At 39.9% G+C, this 25486-nt stretch overlaps 1 protein-coding gene across 1 annotated transcript; it reads left to right on the forward strand.

Moving 5' to 3' along the window:
• Positions 1 to 24903, forward strand: LOC119657556. The gene is made up of 3 exons (XM_038064554.1): positions 1 to 182; positions 24475 to 24564; positions 24691 to 24903. The coding sequence occupies exons 1-3, from the start codon at positions 69 to 71 to the stop codon at positions 24901 to 24903; spliced, it is 417 nt and encodes a 138-aa protein (XP_037920482.1). The 5' UTR covers positions 1 to 68.
• Positions 24904 to 25486: the final 583 nt, after the last annotated feature.

Raw genomic sequence — 25486 nt, forward strand, 5'->3', positions numbered from 1 at the left:
ATCATTTTTCTCATCCGTGCATTCTTTTAAAGTAAGTTCGTCATCATGAAACTCGCTTACGCTTATTAATGGAAGTTTGGCCGCTGATAATGCATAAGATAAGTATCGTTAATTTACGGCCGTATTTGTTTCCTGTTTTTGTTGCTGCTTTTTTGATGAAAGTATATCTAATTAGTGGAAAGGTAAGAGCATTAAAAACTTTGAAATGGAAGATCTCTACAGTAATGCCTTTTTTGTATGAATTGATGACACTGAAAATATAATAATTTAAAAAGAATTAACCACCACATCCATTTAATAAAAGAATAACAATTCTGTTAATTTTCACTTTATTCAAATTTATTTTATTTGTTTTAATTTAAAGTTGGAGGGATGGGTAGAATTTTGTGAAATTCTGAATATCCCACATGCTAAGGAAGGAACCTCATTGGATTAATTTGCATTGCGCCTTGCAGAACCCAGTAATTAAAGAGGCGTTGACGGGTAATTTAAATAATTGGCTAGAAATTATCATATTCACGGTCACAGGTAATTCAATTTTCCTTGATTCTGTATTTTCGGCAGTCATCTGACGTTGAAACTGATACCGATTTGTATTAATTTATCCCACAATAAGAAGGGCTATTAAACATTTTATAGCAAATAAATGGTTGGGGAAAAGATAAGGTTGAAACGTCTCAATCCAAAAATATATTCCAATATAATGATCTAAAAGGAAAGTGTGAATAAAACTGATAAAGACTTCTAGAAAATATTAAAAAACCGTTTAACTTAATAAAGACATACACATGTATAAAGCAAGCTTAGGAAATTGGGATGCCGGTGGTAAATTTTATTAGCAGAAAGAAAAAGTTAGTGGAAGCGAAAGTATTGTAATCAGATGACGGTACTCTTGGAGAGTAAAAAGTCTGATCCTGTTAACGGCGCGATGGTGATTCGGATGTTTGCGTTTGGCTTTGTGTTGTCTTATTGCTACAGGCTTATCAATTCTTCTTCTTTTGCCTTTATCGCGTTCATAAGCGAGGTCGACTTGTCGTAATCGACTGCGCCTTTTTATTTGATCAAAGGCCTGATCCTGATGTAATCGTAGTCGCAAGACCTTCGAATCACCATCCAGCGCATAGAGTTACCGTTGTTTCAGCCGGCCTTTTAGTCGCTTATCTCATCTTCGTTTAGGTTAGCGCGAATTAAATAACAATATGTCATCAAAGATGTCTCTCTTGCAATTTTTCCACTATCGATGCAACCCCATATTGATCGCTGATATCCTCATTTCGGATGTGATCAAAGCATGTCACGCCACTGTTGAAATCTGTTCGAAATATTCTCGATGTCCTTATCATTAACGCAATTGAATTATTCGAAATCCTGTGTGCATTGCTATCGATAAGTCGATATAGATCCCTCTCGCCATCCCGAGTGTCCTGTTTAGGGTGTAGATCTTGGCAATGGCAATGCAATGTAAATTTGCCAATTGGGGAGGGTTTTATCGTCGAGAAACTTGTGGTAAAGGCGTTTCTTTTCACGGACTTTCATTTCAACATCATCATTCCAAAGCTAAGCATCTCGGTTGATGAACCGGTTACCTGGCTTGGTGACCCCAAGGGTTGAATAGGCCGCTGTGTGGATCGTATCTTTAATTTGGCTCTACGATTCTTCTACATTCGTAATGGTTGGTAATCGTGTGAGATCATTTTTTCTTTCTTCTCACGAAATCGCTCCTCGATCTGTTTTACCGCTGACTTGATTCACAAAACGACAATCAATTGCCGATCTTGAGGTGCGACGGTCTCGTAGGGAACGGTTTTGCAATCAATGACGGTGGTAAAATGTAGACGTCTGATGAGAATGTAGTTGATTTGGGTTCTACTGTTCTACTAATGTAGGAAGATGAGACAATCGTTTAATGAACCATGTATTCATAATTGCAAGGTCATGGGTGTCCCATAAATCGACTACACGCTTGCCACCCTCATTGCGCGCTCCAAACCGTGTTCCCTTATGCACCAGTTTCTGTCTACCTTTCCATGCGCCAAAAACCCTTGCCTACTTCTCAACAGGACCGGGGCCTGCCCTGCCTCATCGACTGAGGTGAACGCCCTAGCATTTTTCCGGGGCTTATGATTCGCAAGTGTCCGGATAGCTGAGTGGTTAGAGCGCAAGGCTGTCGTACGGAAGGTCGCGGTTTAAATCTCACTGGAGGCAGTGGAATTTGTATCGTGATTTGACGTCGGATACCAGTCGACTCAGCTGTGAATGAGTACCTGAATCAAATCAGGGTAATAATCTTGGGCGAGCGCAATACTGACCACATTGCCTCCTACAGTGTTCTGTAGTGTACCGTTACGGTCTTGAATGAAGTGCTCTAACACACTTCAAGGCCCTGATCCAACATGGATTGTTGCGCCAACGATTATTATTATATTATGATTCAACACGATCATTTTGTTTTTAACGACATTGGATGCATTTGTCTGGTATCTCCTTCTTTACCTCGGCTTGGGACCAGCATGCTTTGTAAATAACATGGAGGAATTGCTGTAGGCTTCTCACTTGCACGGCATTAAGTGTTGGGGCAATGAAACTGAAGTTCAATCTCATTGAAAATCGAATACTGACTGTTTCGCCGTCATCCGGGGTGTTCAGCCCATTTCAAGCATTGGTCTTCAGGATGTCTTTCCTCAAAGTATCTCCATCCATCGATCACGTTCTCCAATTTCGAAATTCAACTAGTGATGCACTGTTTTCGTCAACAGAATCTACCCAGCGCTTTCGGGTTTTTTGGTATTTGTATCTGTTTCGCCACTGGTGAATCTCTCACTTAGCTCCCATTATTCACCTCAGGACCCTCCTCTCGTAAGTGTTGACCAGTTTTTCGGAAGTTTGCATTGGGGTCCATGATTCAAAGCACAGTGAAACGCAACTGTCAAGCTATTATTGACTTTGATCTACTCTGATACTCCACAGATCTGAGTAGATCAAAGTCAATAATCGCCTGACAGTTGCGTCGAATTAAAATGTAGTAAGATGTGTTGTCATTCTGGTAAGACTTACCGGTTTTGCTGGAATTCTCAAGGCAAGCATTACTTTGTGTAGTATATTTCGGTAGTTACTCTCATACTCCTGCTTGAACTCATCGAATATTTAATGAACGTCGATGGTGAATTCCCAGCATTTTTCTGGCACCTATTTGGCCGTAAATAACTGGCCAATTGTTAATCTTTCATCTTTCTTCGTTTTTCTATTTCGCTCTATATGTCTTTGTGCCTCGCATTTTTTGTCAAGTGCTTTCTAACATTCACCAACAAAGCGGCGCCAAGATTCATATCCAACCAATCCTAATGCTTTTGTTTGGACCGTTTTTGGTCATACCAGGTATCATCTGTAGACTCCTCATAAGATTCTGGAGAATATGGCCAAATCGTTCTTCCAGTTTTACCTTGTAGTCTACTGCTATTAAATCATTTCAAGGTTTCCCACTTCAAATTTTTGGAGTGGATTGGTTTTTATTCCGCCATAGTTTACTCCTCGAAAAGATCTTTCGTCGTGGATGCTGGATGACCATCTTTTGGTGATTTAAACGTGGTCTATTTAGTTGAGGCTTATGTCCTTTTGTCAATGCGCTAAGAAAGCATGTCGATTTAATATTTAAATTGTTGCTACTTGCAAAGTCAATGAGGCAGTGGTCGTTTCCATTTGATACATCACGGAGACTGCGTCTCCCCGGTGATCACTCCTTCGTAATCTTGGCTTTGAAACAATATCTTGACGTCGCTCGGAAGCAATGGGTCTTATAATCCTTTCGTGCTATCGTAAAATTGCTCACTGACTTCGTCACTTCTTTCTTCAATAGCGGCGTGTATGTTGGCAAGCCATATATTAAAGTTTGCTTTTATGCGAAGTGCAAACAATCTTTCGTGTATAGATTTATAGTTAGTAGCATTTGTTTTAAAGTCCCTATCCACGATGAAAGTGACTTCCAATTCACGTTGTTCTGCTAGCTTCTCACTTTTCAAGGTTGTGTGTAACCTGATGTTGGTTATCTGGCAACCATTCCACTTCGTTTTCTGGGCTGCTCGAACCTTGACATTTTACTTGCTGGCCTGTTGAAATAGGCCTTTGACAGCATTAGATTTGTTTAATTAAATGCAGATTTACGAATCAAATGTTAGTTGCCCATTTCATGAGCGAAAAGGCGAAAAGATTCCAGTGATCATCGGTGCTAGGCGGTTACCAAACGACAATCTAAAGTTCGTTAACCACAAAATCTGCTCTTGGTTTTACATCTGGAATTTGATGAGAATGATTTACATATATGGTTTACCTGTAAATAAGTGCCCGTCCATATGCGCTTTCATGCCTCCACAGATTCATGCAAACATGCTGGCTAATTCTGGCCTTTCATTATCATCCACATCTTATCAACCGGTATCCGGCCTAGGACAGCTTTAAGAAGGAATTCGATCAATTCCGATTTTGCACCGATGTCCACCAGTTCGACATCCTTAATAGCTGACTGTCGATCTGACCTACGTCATCCGTCTATCTGAGTCAGGGTCTTCTTTTTCTATCATAAATGTTGCACTTATGCACTTTCTGGACTGGATCATCCCTACCGATGCGGACTAAGTGACCTGTTCACTGTAGCTTATTCAACCGGGTTTTATGCACTACTAGATGACTGCGATATTGCTGGTAAGTTTCATCGGTTTATAAAGCCTACGGAATCGTACGTCTTCCTTATGTAGGGTGTCAAAAGTCCTTTAGAGGATTCTTTCTTCAAACAGTTTGCACTTTTTTCTGATAAGAACCCAAATATTTAAATAGCACAAGATCATTGCCTTATACGGTGAGACATTTAATCCATTGTTAAGACTTTTTTTAGTTGAAAGATTTTCGTAAGCTAAAATAAATTTTGTTGGCAGCCAACAACCGTGCGCGGATTTATTGTCCTAGCTGTTACCGGTTCTGACTTCCGACCTTAGATAGGAGAAATCGCCATCATCATCATCATCATCGATGCGCAACAACCGGTATCTGGTCTAGGCCTGCCTTGATAAGAAACTTCAGACATCCCGGGCTTTCGCCGAGGTCCACCAATTCGATATCCCTAAAAGCTGTCTGGCGTCCTGACCTACGCCAAAAATTCTGCGGAGGATTGTTCTCTCGAACGCGGCCAAGGACTGGCAAGATCATTGTCTTGTACAGTAAGAGCTTTGACCCTATGGTGAGACGTTTCGACCGGAACAGTTTTTGTAAGCTGAAATAGGCTCTGTTGGCTGACAACAACCGTGCGCGGATTTCATCATCGTAGCTGTTATCGATTGTGATTTTCGACCCTAGATAAGAAATTATCAACGGTCTCAAAGTTGTAGTCCCCTATCCTTATTCTCCCTGTTTGGCCAGTGCGGTTTGATGTTGTTGGTTGATTCGTCTTCGGTGCTGACCTTGCCACCATATATTTTGTCTTGCCTTCATTGATGTGCAGCTCAAGATCTCGAGTCGCCTGCTCAATCTGGATGAAGGCAGTTTGTACGTTTCGGGGGTTCTTCCCATGATGTCGATATCGTCAGCATAGGCCAGTACTTAGGTGGACTTAAAGAGGATCGTACCTTTTGCATTTACCTCGGCATCACAGATCACTTTCTCCAGGGCCAGGTTAAAGAGGACGCATGATCACCATCATCACCAGTTTTAAAGTTGTATTTGCAATATTTGTATGTGGTCTTCAGTCAAACCAGTAGTTCCAACATTTTTGCAATTGGAGCCAAATAGGTTTGTGACCATGATAATGATAACGCTCTGCAGGTGGTTGTGAATATCATTTGTCGATGTTTCATCTCTAACACATCTGTTAGCTCCAGTTATTCCGGCATAGATTTCCCCTGTATAGGTGCTGTGAAGGAACTTGTTGTAGATCGGTGAAGCGTTTATTATCACCGGATGTTCAGAGCGAATTCAAGTTGCTGTTGTTATTGAACCCCCCAAAACCATGTCAAAGAAATAGTGATCCGTGTCTTTATTGGCCCCTTTCAATTTTCAGGCATTTATCAAGGCTGAGCTCCTGAATACGGATAACGTCGGCACTTGTCTGTTAAAATATCCAAGTGTGATTTTGATTTCATATCTAGAGTAACCTTCGAGTGTTTGTTCCACTGCTCTACTCTCCTCTGTTGGGACATCAGCATAAATGAGGCTTATATTTCAGAGTTAGCCTCGCAGAGGCAGACTGCGTAGCTGCTCATTCGGGTTTTGACAGCTTATAGCACCAAGTTTCCTTTTTTGGAGGACAAGTTGTGTTATCAATCTACCCAGAGGTTCCTTCTGTGGTTTTGTATCATGTGCTTTTCTGTGTAAGATTGTCAGACCTCTACATTTAACCCCTTATATATGGGAAAGGCGTCTGCATTTTTGGTTGCATGGTAGTAGAGCTGTTGGTGTTCAATGGGCGTTTTCAAGATTTTGTGCTACATTCACGCTTTCGCCCAGATCACTTGCTCCTTATATTCAATATAGAAAATGCAGTAATTTAATTTATTAAATTTTGGGGGGCTGAATTAGAGGCAAAGCGTTTGATCACCCTGAATATAGTGGTCTATTGTACTCATACCCTGTCTTACGAAATATCCCGTATTCATTTATGCGTCGGGACACTCACAAAGAAAATGGTTTGTGGACCACACTTCCTCAGTACAGGATGGACACACAGGATGGACATTTTGAAGAACCCCTATTCTGAACATATGCAAAAGCTAGTGAATTACGGATAGTCAGAACGCACACAGCGCTTGTGCAAACTTTCCTGCTTTTTGACTGGATAAACTTTGTACTATGATTGTTTGGTTCTGTCAGGAAAAATGAACTATGTTTATGAGCATTAAGGCTCGGCCACCTGCCATTATGGAAAGCTTGTTCTCAGTTTTTGAAGGCAGCATTAGCCAATGATTTCGCTGTGATTCCTTACCACTTTGAGAGTCAGAGTGCATTCCATTTTCATGTGTTTTGGACACCACCCACTATGACGAGGTGATGTCCGAGGGCAATGTGGTATTGACATTTTATCTCTTAAAGATTTTCAATTTGGTGTGAAAGGAGTAGCTTTAACTTACTGTAATTTTGTTAATAATAGCTAGATTTCCACCAAAGTTCTTGCTTCTTACCTTTACGAATCTAGGACAAACTTAACGGGGCTGTGTTTACTTGATGATTTTTTTCACAGATTTTTCGGTTGGGTAGTTTCTGAGGATGGGTGCTTGAAGTAATAGGCCCTTTTTCGAATCTCCACTCCTCCTGTTTCGAACCAATGTCAAAACTAACACTTGCTTCAGAAACTACCAATTGTTTCATTTGACAACTTCCTGGTTATGTTCGGTTTGAAAAAAGATTGCACTACTCTTTTATGTCTATGTGCACCTCGCCTTATGTTCAACGTGGAACAATGTAATTCATCGTATGTGTGCGGGTTCACAGTTCCAAATTTCGTGCCAGTAGGTGTAACTATTCCCGAGATAAGTGCGAGTGACAGACAGATAGACAGGCAGCGATTTTTTTTTAATTAAAAATATAACTGAACAAAATAACTCATATGCAAGTTTTTTGATCTAGTCGATTTACCGTTAAACTTCTGTAACATTCTCGATTCATCCAGTACAAAATTTGAGATAAATCCTCTGTTTTGATCCAGTCTTAAAATCTCGAAGCGTATTTAGGGTGGACTGACATAACCGGGTATTCGAAGTAAACATTGCAACAAATGACATATTGCACTCAAATTTCACATCTATATAGAGGACAGTTGTGTCAACTTAGCAACGAAGAAATTTTGATAACTCTTTTAAGGTTATGTTTTAAATTAATTCGCAGTACTCTTTTGCTTGTTAACGTTTTATTTTTATTTGTTTAATTTTTTTTTTTTATTTGTATATCACTCTAATTTACTCGAGACAGAAATATACATATATTGTACACAATCCACAATGATATTTATGTTTTCAGTATGAGCGTTATTAAATTTGAATGCATATACATTTATATATATGTACACTTTTGCGATATTCAAATGCATACGATGTTCAATTTAAATGTGTATATATGTTATATACGCATCTATAGGCGATAATCTGAATTGTTTGTTCTTGGGAATTGGAAATAGAGAAATATTTTGACACAAGACACAAAACTTTTCATATCTGAAGCGTCCAACTTTCAATTTTTCAATTTGTTTATATTTAGAGGGAAGAGAAATCAAATCATCAAATGCTTGACTTTTTTGTTGTTCACGTATATGCCGGTCATTCCTAGTTATTTAATATAAATTTGTATAACTGGTATCTTCAAGTTAATCTTTCAATTATATCTCCTGAACAAAAAGGATTGCTAGAAAGCACTTAAACCCGAGCTGAACCTTTCTTCTATAGATACTAAACTGCTCTATCTTGAATTTGGCTGACAAGTTGATACATTTCACAACGGCTTACTAGGTGATTAAGATAATTTCCTAAAGTTGTTTCAAGCTTTTATCACAGAGTTGTTTTTAGAGTTCGCTGTAACCCCAGTCCGAAGTGATAATGATAACACTATTAAATTTATTCTATTTCCGTAATTAAATCCTCACACTTCAACTCAATAGATAATAATTTTTCTCATTAAAATAATAGTCAATTGCATACATGTTAGGAGTGGTCAAACCATAATAAAATTGCAAATGTTTATCTTATTCAATAGAAACCGATCTTACTAATTGAAAATAAAATCATCCTGGCCAGCAATCAAATTCATCAAATCTTCGATCAGGAATACCTTCTACAACTGATCCTATCACACAGTCGTATATTTCGGGATGTCCAATCTTGTTGACCATTAACGTCTTCAATTCTACTAATTAGTTTCTCCCAAATCAATGGTAATCAATAACTTGTTAGATGGAGGCTATAAAATACAAATCAATCCTTTCGGCACAACGCTCCCATTGACCATGTGAAAATACTTCATGGGAGCAAGTCTCCACACAAAACAGGATTTATATTAGCGACATAACATGAAGTATCTCGAATTAACGTTTATTTCGGCTGATAGATAACTCGGTGGAATTTAATTGCTCGTTATGACGGTTTTGAATGTTTTCTCAAGAACGACAAGTTGTTAACGAAAGCAAACCGCAGGGAGATACTTGAGTCCCTTAGAATCAGGTGATGTATCCAATAAAGTTGGTTTTATTGATCTCATGATGTTACCTCGATAATTTACGAATAGATTCTATGTGATTTTTCCTTCAGAAGGACAAATTTACGCATCAGATTTGTATAATTAGCGTTTTAAAAGACGATTGATGTTGCGATTATATGTAAATATTTACTTACAATTTCCCATTTAATGATGTTTTGGTATAATAAGTCAGTGGTTTCAGAATATTTGTATTTTGTGTGCCTGTTCGTTTGTGTTTGTAATAAACTACAGAGGGGCAAGGTCATGTCGAAAACTGCCCAGGTTGATTAATTCAGAAATATGAATATACTATAATTGTCGAAGTGGAGTCGATAACTCTTACACACTGAAATCCTCCTTCTTTTTCCCTTGAGGGCAGGATAAGTTAATAACTGCAGCTCGCGGGGATTTCTCTCTCCTTATTTGTGAACTCTCCCTGCCTTAAAGGGGTCATCCTACGAACTTTTTTTGCATCAATTATATAAAGATGTAGTGTAGAATATATGGGCAAAGTGATTTTTTGATATTCGGAGTCGTTCGGAAATTATAGTGTTAAATACGTAATAAGTCACATGCCAGACTTATGCCGATCGCCGTAATAAAGCGCGTATTTATCGGTTCGAATGACGTTTGAATGACTTCGCTAAAAGGACAAGAATTGAAGCCAAGGTTGTACATGTGCTTCTTCTTAAGCAGATTAATGATCAGATAATGTTTTATGACGAAAAATCGCATTCTACTTTTTAAATGCGTTTTTCTCGAAACTGCATATTGAAAATCGGCTGCTCAAAATCTATCCAACGAAATTCTTTGAAATTTTCACGACTTATTCAGAACGCGGTCCGCAAACTAGGATAATTGCGATTCATTTAGTAGTTTTTTTTTATTCATTGAAGAAGCCTTAAAAACACTAACATTCACAAAAAAAAAGTTTAAAACACCGCCAACAATTTAGCTTTTCATATTTTTTAATAATGCTAGTTTACGAACTGTAGTTAAGTCTGCACGTTAAAATGCCGTTTACTTATTTTCGTGAAAATGATCGCGGCGCCTTCTAGCGTGGCATCAGAAAAACCCCTTTTTTGGGAGAAGGGTATATAAATTGCTCTGTATTTCAATAATGAACTATGCCATCGGGCTGGGAAAATTGCTACGCATGCTCAAGATATTAATAAATATATGGTGAAAAATTTGTATTTGTACCTTTATCACAAAAAATTTCTAAAAAAAAAAACGAAAAAAAAAACGGCCTTCACACGGAATGACCCCCTTAACCTCTGAATAGTTGCAAGGTTTATTACTACGAAACATGCTAAACGTTCGTCTTCTTTTTAATTAACCTTTACTCGTTTGATAGCAGGGCTGGTTTGCCAAGAATTCATCCCTTTTCTTAGTCATAGATTGGGTCCGGGTGTCATGAATCCTTGGGTCGTTTCTCGACAACGATGGTCAGCCCAATCTTAGTGAGCGAGTTCCCGTCAGCGTAGATTAGATAGATTATGGATGTTCTCGTTTCCGACGTGAATGATTTGTTTGGCGTCGAACCAACATCTTCCACCAGAAGAAGACCTTACAAGTCAATGAATGAAAGCAAGATTCGTGACTTTTTTCGAATCGGTCGGTCCTTCCTCATATCTCTGATTGTCTTATTAAATTTTGTTTCCTGAAGTGAACGTAAAATTCTGAGTCGAGTCCGCTCGTATTCAGCCGTGCTTATTGGTCTCTCCGGCCTAGTGAAAAAACGTGGCGTGTAGGCTGCGATTCTTATTAGTTTCAAAAGCATAGAGTATCGTTCTAGATTACTGCATTGTTCGGCCAAGGCCCTAAAATAAGCTATTCTATCAAAATTTTGTCCAAAAGTCACCAAACTCAGTGCCTTTCGAAGCACCGTCAGCAGAATTCTCCTTCGACCTGATATGACCCCGCGCAATTTAACAATCAGGCTTGCGTCGTGGCCCTTCAGCTGTGATAGTTCATTTTTTATCTACGCTTACGCGATTACAAAGTCGGACTAGCAGTGCACAAAAAAGCTTATTTAGTTGCGTTGTTGATGTCATGACATGAATGACCTCTGCTAGCAATAAGGTACCGTTCAACTCTAGCTTTTGCAAAGTCACCTTAACTTTCAATGGTTTCACCCTGGTCTGGCCACAAAATGGTGATATAGCCGTTATATTACTTAAGTCAATGATCCTTTTGTATTTGAGTACTACTGTCGCGTACGTCGATTCGAAGGCATCCCAGAAACCGTTTGCGATTACGGATCCATCGTTTTCCATCGTTTTCAATGTGCCAGAATTTTATCCGGCATCGTCATCGGCGTCAGCCATTATAGAGGGTTAGAGGATATCAGACCAAGTGGGGTAGTCGTAGACTCTTGTACGAAGTCGTATATCTCAGTTTTTCTAGATTCTTCTGGAATGACCCTCAAAAGTCTACGATCTGAAGATGCCCACCTACATAGTGGGCTGGAAAGTTCGTAGACTAACTCACAGATGGAGCTACTAGTATTAAATCCATATGATTCTTATTTGACCCTAACCTCTCAAACCTTCACGTTTGCAAAACAACGACTGTTGAAGCAACGTTTGTTAGTTTTAAGAAAATGGATTAAAAGAAATTTCGTGTGTTAATCAAGCATTGCTTTTTGGCGAAAAAAATACTGCCAAACCCAAAGCTTGGCTAGATAAACATTATTCTGACCGTGCACCAGGAAAATCAACCGTTTGCTAAGTTTAAACGAGGCGAAATGGGCACCTAGGGCGATGCAAACATTGGACGCCCCAAACATCAAAAAAGTCCAGAAAATAATTTTGGATGACCGCAAGATGAAGTTGATCGAAACAGCTGAGGCTCTAAAAATGTCAAAGGGCAAATCGTGAATGAACGTTTGACTATGCGAAAGCTCCCAGTCGACCCAACACAACAACGAGTTGACGATTCCGAGCAGTGTTTGAGGCTCTTCCTCCATAAAAAACCCGAATTTATGCGTCGATATGTGACAGTAGACGAAACATGACGTAAAGACGCAACAATCGGCTGGCAAAGCTATGGCATCAGTATATTGGGATGGCCATGGTATAATGGGGTCCGTCTGAAGAAAAAGAAAGTGTTGCTTCATCTAGATAATGCATCGTGTCATAAATTAGTGAAATGGTAAACGGCGCAACTGAGACCTATTTCTAAGCTAAATATAAATGGTATCGAAAAATTGGACGGCCGCTATAATCATTGCATCGCCCTCTGAGGCGACTAGAAATATTACATAATAAAATCAAATCTTATAAAAAAAGGGTTTTTCTATGTTAGTCTACGAACTTTTCAGCCCATTTGGTAGGTTAAATTCTTTGCATTTTAACTACTCCGTCATTCGTATAATGAGAACTTTCGTCTTGTCTGTCCTTGACTTCTTCGCCGCCATAGGCAATGTCGCTTCCTCATCATCGACAACAATCTACTCACAGGAGAGGGGAAAGAGCTTCCCGAAAACAACAGCCATTGGCACGCGGTCTTGAACTGGCATATCTTTAGATAGTCTATATAGTATATTTTGAAAATCCAAGCATAAATTTATGTAGTCTCAACCTAAGCAGAACAAGTACCAAGTCATTTTGTAACCTAAGCCTGGTATACAGCTTGTCTTTCAAATGAACCCTGATTGTTGTTACTGCAGAAGCGTTAACTATTGACCAAATCTTTCTATTATCTAGGGTTGTAAACAACAGCTACGGAGACCAAGGATTATCGGATTTTACAGAAGATAATAGTAACTCCAATAGACTTGAAGTTATTGGGAAATGCAAATAGTTGGTGGTAAGACCATGAGGATTGGTTTGTGCTTAGTCAGTTTGAAAAGGTTTAAATTTGAAGGTGCGACTTATATGTAATGCTCCGATGTGACTTCATGCAACTTCTTTTTATTTCCAGAATTGAAAGAGAAGTTGTGAGGAGTGTCATTTAGACAACACCACATTACTACTAGAAGCTATTCCTCAAAATGTCAAACTTACTTGCAGGATGCTACTTCTAAGTATTTTCAAATTCTGTTCACTGTTATGTTATGTTGCTTCATCTACCCCAACAATATTGGGAGGTTGTAATGGTCTCCAGTTCGTTCGTCTGGCCTTACATTATGCATTATCGAAAATCCACCTGGAGTCTTTCCCTTCTTTTTCTTTCCAATCTTTGTCCTGGTTCTCTCTGTTTGTCCGGCTGGCTCAGTGGTTAAAGAGCTAGGCTGACGTAGCGGAAGGTCGCAGTCCAAATCTGACTGGTGGCAGTGAAATTTGAATCGTGACTGAATGTCGGATACCTGTCAAATTAGCTACGAATGAGTACTTGAGTCAAAATCAGGGTAATAACCACGGGCAAGCGTAATGCTGACAATATTGCTCCTACAGGGTACCAGAATTCTGTAGTGCATCATTGCGGTCTTGAATGAAGTGCTCTGACAAACTTTAAGGCCCAGATCCAATCGAATTGTTGTGAATTCTCTTTCTGTGAAAGAAACCGAGCGTCTGTTTTTTAACGTGTCAAAGCATCGCTATTCCTGCCAGTCTTTAGTTTATTATCGAATTGGATGTTAAAGTTAATTATGGCCAGGAAGCTGCCATTATGAAATTACATGGCCGTATCAGAGAAAGCGCTTCTTTTGTAATTTTTTAACTAGCTTGGAAGTTTGCAACGCAATGATTCAACATAGCGAAGGAATCATCATCTTGTCGGGTCATGCTCTAGCCGTCGTTTGTTTCTGAACGAGGCATTGGGAGTGTTGCTGCAGTCGTTGTTTTCCTGTGCCTCCACTGAACGTGAAAGTTCAAGGTCGTAGTCGATGGAATCAGCAAGACCGGGAAGTTTATTTTTACCGGGCATACGCGGATACTATTCAGATCCCAATTTTATCGGGAAAAATTGCTTGAATTTATCTGTTGAAACAATGACAGCAATTCCGGGCCGGAAGACAGGAATCCGCCGCCGAAGAAGGCGAAGCCATCCAGGGAGCCAAAAAGGACATCCTCAAATATAATGGCCTGAGGATGTGAAGACAGGGAGGGAATCTTGAAGGCCGCGCTTTATCATACATCTGAGGCAGGAGGAACGTCGGTCGAGGATGTGATCCGTCGTGGAGGTTAAGAATTCAGTAACAATATTCCTTCTTCGTTATGAAGAATGATTAAAAATTTTGGCATTTTTTTATTTGCATATTCATATAGCATTAACTAACCGAATATATCGGAAATGAATAAGTGATATTGTTGCTTACACCTGACCTGTGATTCTCACCTCAATGAAGTATATCATATTAATATTATTTCCGCAGTTTCGTTGCTTGAATCTAACATCCTATTCAAAATATATGGGTGCTATTCACCCCTTCTTAGGGTGGAATGCTCAACCACACCTACGCGCCATCGTTTGCGGTTACGTGAAATGTCTTCCTGCATTTCCCTCGACTTCCCGAGACATTTGCACTGCTCCTCTACTGTTCTGCGCTAAGTGCTTTGGGGCGAGCGGGTCGCTCGCCATCCTGGGAAAGTGGATTCCACTGCACGTCGTATCCAGCAATGTAAGTGTTTCTCCTCCTCAATGTGCGACCTATACACTGCCACTTCCGTCTCCCATCACAGTGCGTGCGAGAAGCACGCTCGTCCGCCGACAAAGTTCTTCATTTGAGATAATGTCAGGCCAGTGTACTGTGATGATACGACTCAGACAGGGATTTCGGAAGCTTGGTGCTTTTGGGTAACAATGAAGTTCATTTTCCATGTGCTACTCCCATATGGCAACTCAGGAAGAAATCTAGTACAGAAAAGCCTCGACTTCATCTTGATGTTGAGATAACTGCACTTGCAGATACTTAGCAGGACAGCGGAATCATATCTAGCGCTGTTAATGTGTCGGGTAACATCCCGTTGGGTGCTACCGTCCTACAGAAACCACGCTTCCTAGATATACAAATTGATACAATTCTCTCCCCATTAGTGCAGATAGGGAGAGTGCGGTGGTTTTGTTTATGTTTCTCTTCAATCCAATTTTACTTACCTCACTTTCCAAATTTAGAACAATGTGGCCAAGGACTATCACCCGGTGAAAGAGCAAGCAAATGTCGTCAGCGTAGTCGAGGTGTTTGAGAAAAGATGAACACCCCCATATCCTCCGGACAAGGTAGCATGAAGAACGTCACCGATAACAAAAAGAAGTATTATCTCTCTGAACTGTCCGGTCACAAAGATAGCTCTCGCACTTAAAGAAACGTCCCCTGAACTGCGTTTGTTTGTTCATAGAAAGCTTCCATCTCCACTATATCAGAACACCGGATTCACGTCTGTTACGGCTCGGCTTTGCAGAGTACGAAAAGCCATTGCCATAAAGGTTGCAAGAGAGTAATACTCTCCAGAATCCCACAATCTTACTTCGCTTATGTTCAGAATGTCCTGCTTATATCGCTCATATTCGTTAAACCATAGTCCCTTTTCTTTAGCCAAAGGTTGTTGCAGTGAGGCCAGCCCCTATTCAAGGCGTTGTTGATGCTTCGGTAACAATGAATTTTCAAAATTTGCAGTTTCTAGCACACAAATTTCTATCCCTTTTAGTCGCCTCTTACGACAAAGGGGAAGGCTTTGGGGCCTTAGGCCCCAACTCATAGGCCGCAATTTTTTATCACACTATTGGATACTTCGTGTGGAAGTATCTCTCCGTACCTAATTATTCATTAGAATACCGAACTGGTTTTGGTAAAGACTCTGAACATAAAAGTAATGAGTTTAGAGTTATTATCATATGAAGCCTCAGTGTATCACACTTAGATTATCTGTTTACCTGTACAACCGTAGCAATCAAATGTTCCCTAGATTAAATTATTATTTCAGTATGTACAGGATTCCTCAAAATTTGCGTGCTAATTTATCTTTTTTGTCTGTTTTTTTTTTCTTTGAATGAACTACATATTGTCTACACTTTCGTATCGCTCTTGAGTACAGACGAATAAAAATCAGGTCAGAGGCCACTCATTCAAATTAATAAAACTTGCAATTGTATCCATCTGGTTGAGCAGCGAACTCTCTCGAGAACGCTCATCATCTTAATGAAATGCCGCCATTCCCCTTTCAAACATACATAAATCTATTGCACCTTGTTTCCCGAAAAGGTTGTTGTCAGCCTATTTCACTTATTACCGAACAAATCAATCTGCCCCAACTTTTATCGCTCCTTGAGGAACTTCTTCCCTAGCAGTTCGATTCGTACTACGTAAAACTTTCACCATAACTTCCCTAGTTCGTATTTTGTCAAATCAAATCGAAATCCCCGAGATTTTATGAGGGCTCATCAATAAAAATTTCCCCGAGTGAAAGGGACTCTGAGAAACAGGAAGGAGGACTTTTACGAGAATTTTACTTGGCCATAAACGATCATTGCCAACACTTTACGACAACCCTCGGAGTAAATTTTCCACGGAAAACTACGTACTACTGCAAGTTAGAACCAAAGCAGCTATTCAGAACATTTACAGGCCGACAAGCGACGGAAAAGCAGGATTTGCCACCTATAACGCTTGTGGACAATTTCGCCGGTCCCTTGGCCGAATGGAAGCTTGGAAGGGCAGACCGAAATGCGAGTGGGGAGAGAGAAAGTGTTTTATACGGAGTTTGAAAATTGTTTAGGGTTCGAGGAAGAAAAATCGTAAAAATTCCTTCATGTTGCTTTGAAATTCTCCGCAAATACGAAAAGGACATACGTTTTCATGTGCCTGGCACTTAGTTCAATTGTTGGCGATAAATCAGATGGAAAATGGCTGGAAAAAGTGTTTCCAAGTGCTTTAACGGAATCGGAAATGGCCGGTTTTGGGATGAAGGTAGAGGACAATATTGTTTTGTTTTTTTGCGACTCTTCCCGGTAATGTTCCGGAGAAATAAATTTGAAAGCTAATCGGATTGGCAGACTGGCTTTAAATGGTTTTACAGCTGAAATACTGTCGATTTCAATTGATGTAAAATATCTACTTGAAGTGGAGGTTGTTTCAATGTTTGCTTTATTTCCGCTGATGAAGTTGAATAAGTTTAGAATGTGTTTTGCATGTTTCATGCGAATTTAGTTTATATTCCAGAGTCAATTGAGCTAGCAAAAGCCTTTTGATAGGATTATAGACGCTAAAACTACATATCTACAAGTTTTAGGTTTTTTGAAACTGAAATTCGTAAGGCAGAATAGTTACTAACAATATAAATACAATAATTGGGTGTGGTGATGAAGGAAACAAATAGTTTTCGAAATATTGGTATATGCTAATAAAATAAATTATACGAGCAAAAGCCAAAACCGTCCCAGTGCGAAACGAGGATTGGTACCCATACTGGAGCATAAAATTTGGGAAAATACTTGCTGAAACAACACCAATAACTCTACTATCAATGATCTTCACCAATCACGTTATCATTGATACGGCCATGAAGATACTTGGCCTCAGTCGCAAAAGAAGTCGGAATGGAAGAATGCCACATACTGAGTAATCTTGCATGCTTAAAGAAAGCGGGCACGCGCGGAGACTTATTACGAACTCCGTGTAGTGGAGAAGCGACTTCACAGACGGAAAAAGGAATAATGGGAGAATCAACAGGTCAGTGAGCTCTAAAAGTAGAGGTTGCAACCGGACTACGCGGAGAAGTTTTACCAACAAGTCAGCAGGATGAAGCCTTATACGCCTCGTGGCTCATACTATCGAGGCAAAGATGACTTTTCGACAGAATGGGCATATTGTAGCGAGGGGTTGAGTATTTTATTGAACTGCTCAACAACCACAACATCGGCAAGTTGGAGGCCCCGCCAACTGAAGACGACGGACAAATACTGTCACCACCAAGTATAAGAAAAACAGTCCGTATAATTGATCGGCTTAAAAATCGGCAGGAGCCAATGGAATTACATCCGAATTGATTAAATGTGGAGGCGACCAACTACACCAAGCTTATGCTCAAGGTGCGGGACAGCGAATCAATGCCTGGCGAGATATTATCTGTTTCCAATTTTTTTAACAGTTTAAGATATTTATAAAAAGTATAAAACGGAAATTGCAAGCTCGGCGCTTGAGGTATGAAGGATTTTATGCATGTCATATCTGAGCATATTTAATTACAGGACGATTAAATTTCCACTTAGCTAGTAAGCCATTGTGTATATGAATTTATTATGACAGATCTTTCACTTCAATGAGACACTAGTATTCTATGCTGGCTCACTGTACATATATGTATAATAGTATTATATTTTCACATGGAACCGAAGTAGTCATCCTGACTAAAAAGACCCATATCGTTCGGCGAGTCGATGTTCGAGTCAAAATCAGCGGTAAAGTACCTCGGGTTGATTCTTGACTCAAAGATGAGCTTTTCTGAGCAAATCCAAGCAGCAGCGAACAAATCTGCGGGTGGAGTTTCGGCGTTAAGTAGGCTAATGGCAAACAATGGGGGTCCTACGTCCAGTAGGCGACGTCTCCTGATGAGCTCAACGCAGTCTGTCCTGCTCTACGGCGCAGAGGTATGGGCTGGCGCTCTTAACAAGGAGGTATATCGTAAACGCCTCGAGCAAGTACAGAGACGGGTGGCGTGAGCATACCGCACCGTCTCTGAACCGGCCGTGATGGTGATCGCGGGAGTTATCCCCGTTGCCCTTCTTGCTAGGGAGCGTCAGGCCATATACAAGCGCAAGGAAGATGAGCCAAGGGAGAAGAACGGCAACACACTCTAGACGAGTGGTAGCTCTCTTGGCAAAATGAAACTAGAGGCAGATGGAGTGCGCGGCTCATCGGCAACTAAGGTGCGTGGCTGAATCGAAAGCATGGTGAGACTGACTATTTCCTTACCCAATTTTTAAGTGGGCATGGAGGTTTTCAGTCTTACCTGCACAAGATTGGAAAGGCGCGTTCTCCGGATTGTGTGTTTTGCAAGGGAGTTGTGGACGACCACACTTTTTTTTTTCTTGTGGAAGGTGGGATGGGGTTCGTCAGCAGCTCTATTTAAACACAGGGGATCTCTCTCCAGACAACATTGTGGAAGAGATGCTGAGGACTCCTGACAGGTGGAACCGTGTTGCCCATTACGTTCGGGCCCTTCTCGTTGCTAAGAAGATAGAAATCGATCGGTGGAGGAGCCGGATGGCAGGGGGTTCCTTGAACTGACAGTTCCCTTCCTCCTCTCTTCTCTCGTTGGTGAAAGGAATTCAATGATTTGAAGGCTCCGCAAGGCGGGAGAGTTCGGGGACTAGCCCGAAGTAATGTGACAAACGGTTCCAGGCTAGCTCTCTGACGATGGGGAGGTGTTTAGTTGGTAGTCCGACGACGTACCGAATCGGGAGTCCAACACTGTGTGCGTAAATGCATTCACCGACCCTACCCAAAAAAAAAAAATACTTTCACATGAAATAGACAATTTTTAACCGTTACCCCAATGCCAAATTTTGTACTTCCAAGATGAACTTAAGGGATGTTGCGGGGATGTTTGTGCAGCTATTGGAATCGTATTTTGAGACCTGCGTAGAGAGCCACCAGTATGATTTTTCATATTTTTCGGTTGGATAGATTCTGAGAATGAGACCTGCTTCACTTTTTGGGGCACACATTTTCAGCCCTCACTCTTCTATATTTTTCTCAATGTCAGAAACAGGATCATTTTCGAAAAGTACTAATCGGGCCCTTTCATTTGATCCGACACATGATCATATTTGGTAAGAAAAATGCTACACCCACATCCACAACAAACTCAACAGAAAATGGCGCCACTGGGATCCGCACACCACACCCGCTTACCAAATTTGGTGACAATTGGCTCAGCCGTTTTCGATAAAATTGGGTATGACCGATAGACAGACAGACAGACTCGTATTTATACAACACCTTAAAAACAGGTACAAAGGAATCTTTCCTTATTGCCATATTACGCCAAGGCAACTTGAAGAAAATTTTGGACTCAAGGCATTACTAGAGTGTGACGCCGTAACTAACTAGCTTTGCAATTTCAAATATATCTGCACATGATTTCAATGGAACCCTAAAATATCCAATAAACATTTTTTAATTTTAACTTTATTAATTTATTTTAATTTTTTTTTATTAATAATTAATTTTTTTAATTTTTTATTTTACCTTAAATTATTTATGTTTTTTATGGCTAAAGTAGAGTGCTAAGAAAAGATGATGCCACTTGAGAAAGAACATTGCCTTCTGTGTTGATATTTTTGAAAAAAATAAAACAAGCCGGAATAGCGGAGGCTTGGTGTTTCAGGTATTAAGTGTTTGTGTTCATCTTATGTGAGCATCTCTCTATGCGCAAAATAGCGCATGTATGTACAAATTATAGACATCAATATTGTGCACAACGGATTTTTATGCATCTTTACTTCTGCGCATGAAAGCATACATAAATACACGTCTATCTTATTAAACACTACCCGCAAATTTCATTAGCATATGTGTATATATACATGCCTGTCTCCAGTAATTGATACTGATATTCAAATAACTAAAAAAAGGTCAAAAAGAAAAGCGAAAGTGTCTCCGAGGATCCCGCCGTTCACACAAGTTCACTTTATATGTATGATGATGACGTCATACACGTCCTAGAATGCATCTACTGCGCTGCACTCCATTCTTTGCCTTATAACTTTAGAAATAATTTGAGCTTCAATCTGAGATTTTGATAGTACATTTTCAATATGCTATACATTACATACATATACACTGTCCTACTTTCTTAATTCCATAAATATTTTTGCTGAAATTTTTGCTCTAAGCTCAACTTAAGTAGAATAACAATTTCAATTACCAACAGTTATTCAATAAAACTAATATATACCCAACAGCCTGACTCCGCCTCTCCCTGTTCTATAACATCTCTTCCTTTAAATCGCCTAGTAAAACAAAATGCCTTTTGAATATGACGCATCATCTCAGAACATGTGTGAAGGTTTCATTATTCCCCTCACAAAATTTACAGATAGCGTCCGTAGATATTCCTAGCTTCCCCAGGTGGTAGATCACCCTGCAGTGACCAGTAGGTATTCCAACTATGATCCGGAAGCTCTTCGTGAGGTTTAATCAATCTTTCGACCATTCGGATCCCCTGTGGGCACCCTGGACTGTTCCATTCCTGATAAGTTCGCCCAGCAAAGTTGGCTCAGCCATTCCTCTTCATTTTCCAATGTCGTAGCCTTGTTGCTCCAACGTGTTTCAAACTTCTTACTGAAGTGAAACTTTGCTGTCATGTTGTCCTTTGGTATCAGTAATTCGGAATTCCGCCTAGAAACAATGTTAGTTTTCCTTCGATTTAGGTAGCTCCGTGCCCCATTGGTACTCCCAAACATTTTGAAGATCGCCCTCCCTCGGTATGTGCACACGGAGAGGAGCTAATCCCAGGATTAGATCTCTAGGGATGCCGTTGGGCGAAATTCCATTGCCCCACTGATACACACGCAAGCCAGTCTTTGAAGTTCGTGTATCTGCCTGGCTGTTGTGCTGAGTTCTTTTCTGTCTGCCTAGATTACCGCCACATAAGTAATCATTGGGCTTACTATTGCAGTGTACATTCAGTGCATCATATTCGGGATGCATTCGATTTTTTGTCTACTATGGACCCTTTTGTGTTCCAGAGTAGTTTTTAGTCTAGTGTGATTTCCAAATATTTGATCTCTTTTACTCGTTTTACCTCCATGCCATCTAATATAATGGTTCTCAGGTAATTAAGCTTGCATTTCCTCGTGAATAGTACTATATTGGCCTTATCTGGATGCGCAGCTCCGCCTTGCTGCATCAGTTACTAGTGATTCACAGTTCGGTTTGGATTCTGTCACATAGGGTATCCCGATATTTGCGCCTATAGATTAAAACGTTAGCATCAGTATAACCCTGGATCTATATTCATCAACTACCATGCTCTACATTAATGGTGACAATACCCCGCCTTCTAGACAACCCTCTATTTACCTGCTCTCTAATATTCTGCCCAAACAAGACGCGTCAACCACCACCTACTACCCTAGGACGTTCCGACACGCTCGCATTCGTTGGCCATCCTGGGAAAGCTATCCTGCCTCCTTAATTTGTGGCCTATCCCCTGCCACTTTGGCCTTCTAATCTGATTTCCTTCCTTGTAATTCCTTATTTAACATTTCGGCATAAACCTATATTAAAATAATATTTGAAAAGTAATGATTTAATCTGCATAGCCTTATCCCCTTTATAACGTCCCACATAACCTTAAAATTCATTTGGAGATTTCAATGTTAGTATGGGAAAATGTTTGACACTTTGAATGAAATATTTATTTACTGGTGCTTTTGTTGTTTTCCCATAATTCCAAAACATGTTGCGTATTAAGAAATTGAATCCTGTCGCATATTTCTGGCTAAAGCGAAACATTGGACATGCATATGCCAAAATCTGATTGATGGGATTTGATGGGATGAACTTGAAAAAAGTCAAATATGTGAACAGATCCTGTTGTTTGAATTGAAATTACCCGATTTAATCTAACTCGTTGTTACGGAAAGTTGTGCGTGCGGATACGTCAAGACTTTACTTTTGTCATGTATTTAAAATCTAGTAGGTTCACTACGAATCTAAGCATGAAGCAAGAAGGAAGAATCTGGATTCAAGTACTCAAACCGAAGTACGAAACAAAATAAAAGCAAGTATTCTGGGCGACCCACTCAATTAGTTTCAAAGTTAAAGTTTTCACGTCAAAATATCAAAAATCCATGCAAAATTCAATTGACGTTCTTAAAAGGGTATGCGTGTGTAGTTGAATAAAACGAAAACAAAACAAGAACACAATAAATTGAAGAACATTGTAGATTGAATAATTACTTATCAATTATTAGGGTCTTGTACACAAACTATATACAATATAATTTTTTGGGTTAAAACGCCCCCTCCCCAAGATTGCCGAGCCTTGATAGCATAAAAGTAAGCAACCGCGTGTTGATGGAACGCGGACGGACTGGTACGCTCAATTTGGCCAACTTTTTTGATAGCTTTCCCATTTTGGTTAGCTCCGTCGACTAAGAATAGTCCCTGATAATCGCGCAATCTCAATAAGTCATTATAATTTAGTTACCCGAAGGGAGTTTTTTTTAAAGAAGGATCGAAACACTCTTGAAGTGTCAAACATCAGTTAAGTCCTTCAGGGTTTTATGTGAGCACCTGTTTGAAGACTTAATCCCACGGCCTTCTGACACGGATTGATTTTGTGACCACAATCAAAGCCCTGCTGAGCCAAGCAACAACGATACCAGTCTATACCAAGTGCATGGCTTAGCATTCATACTGGTGGATGCAAGACCTACCTAAATCTCTACCGAACTAAGGAATACGGCACCCATGCTGAAACGCAACACCACGTCGAGGCCCGAAAATCTCTTCTCGCTTAGGCATAACCACAACCCTCATGAAACTAGGGGGCCAACCCCAAACAAACGAGCTGTATTCACATACAACGGGAGTTCCCCCGAAGTATGAGAGTCCAGGGGCTATCCCGGTTCCCATGGTACCAGTATACAGGTAAGGTTTCGTAACCAAATTGCCACTTCAGATGAGTTCCTGTGCAACTCAGCTCTGATCGTCCTGACTAGGCCTTTCGAGCATTCGCCTACTGTATCACGGCCGGCAAGCCAAAGTGAGTACAGCGTCTCCCGGTGCCACCAATGTGGAGGTTCTCCTCGGCCACTTTGTTCTGGTTTGGCCGACAGGGTTGACGGAGCCGTCTTCCTCACCGCCATCTCTGAGCACCAGTGTCAAACGTCAGAAAAATTTGAGATATTGAATTCGTGATAGTACATAGGAACATGTTTTGACCGTCTCAAGCGTACAAGTGGCCAATGATTTAAATTGACTTGCCCTGGTTCTGGGGATCGATGAAACAAAAATCGTTCTGATGGCAATTCAAAAAAGTGAATACGGAAACCGAAATTTACCACAGTTGGAAGTACTTTGCAGGAGACGAGATAAAGTTTTGTTGTTGGACTTGTATTTTGTGGTTATTGAATAGTTCTTCCTAGGCTAGCGGTGTATATATAATAATTTGGATTAAAGAAAAACATATATTTTCTGTGTGTAAACGAATCAACAATAATGATTTTCTTTTGTATCTGGGGTCTACACTATTCCATTGGAAAGCTTCTAACATAATAGCACGTAATAGCATTTTAGTTTAATTTAAGTATACATAGTAGTAATGGTTCTCCAACGGTATTTTGAATTTTATACTTTTATTCTTGTTATTTCAGGGAGTGATACAATCCAGGACTCGGGGCGATGCTGAATCCTTCACTTGTTGCTGCTTGGAGATTCTGAGAATCCCATGTTATGTAAATGAGGTAATAAATAGACCAATTCTTCCATTTCATTCGTCTAATTGTTATACATAATTCTGACGATAAGTGTTCTCATTTCTATTAGCAAAGTTTTTCCTATCCACATGCCATTTCCATTTTCATCCAAAGGAATCCGTTGCAGCTGCTCTAATTTGCATTACCATTACGTTCTTATCTCATATGGATTGCAACAAGAGCCCTTTATCTACAGAATATTCAAATTTCTACTCATTATTCTTCCCCACGTATGGCTACGAATCAAAGCCCCTACAACAATTTTTGCAAATTCAATTAATTAATCACTTACAGCGGAATCTCATTGCGTTCGAGAAGAACGTATGAGTAAATGTCTTTTTGACTAATTAAGATTCTCCACAGCAACGTACCGCAAAATTGTTCGAGAAATGAAGCTCCTAATAAGGCGGCATTGTAAATAAAGCCCATAAACATATCATTGCACTTAATCCTATCTAATCCCTTCAGGACTTACTGAACGATATGTTCAAGACTCTTTCTGGGGATTGTCAGTATTGCCATTTCCGTAGAATAAATCAAAGGTGTTGAGGTATAATTGTAAATCTTGATTGACTCCTTTAGTTTTTCCTTTTTTTGAAGATTTGGAATGCGGATGTATGAATGCATATCAAGAAAACTATTTTCAAATTCATTAAGAAGTTGGGTAAAATGACAAGAATTTCAGCATAAATTGAGAACGTGACAAAAAATGACTGTTTTGAAGATCTTAGTAAGTTTCAGTAATCTCTGTATATAGCATGTCCTGATGCTCATTTCAGGACATATTCCTAAAGCCTTAATTATTGACCGTTGCAACTGGGAGTCTGTAGGGTTTATCGTGACATGAGGAGAGGTATGCAGCAAATTAACGAAATAAGATTGGCTATACTTTTGGACGAATATAACAACT

The sequence above is a fragment of the Hermetia illucens genome, chromosome 1, assembly GCF_905115235.1.
Source record: "Hermetia illucens chromosome 1, iHerIll2.2.curated.20191125, whole genome shotgun sequence".
Classification (NCBI taxonomy): Eukaryota; Metazoa; Arthropoda; class Insecta; order Diptera; family Stratiomyidae; genus Hermetia; species Hermetia illucens.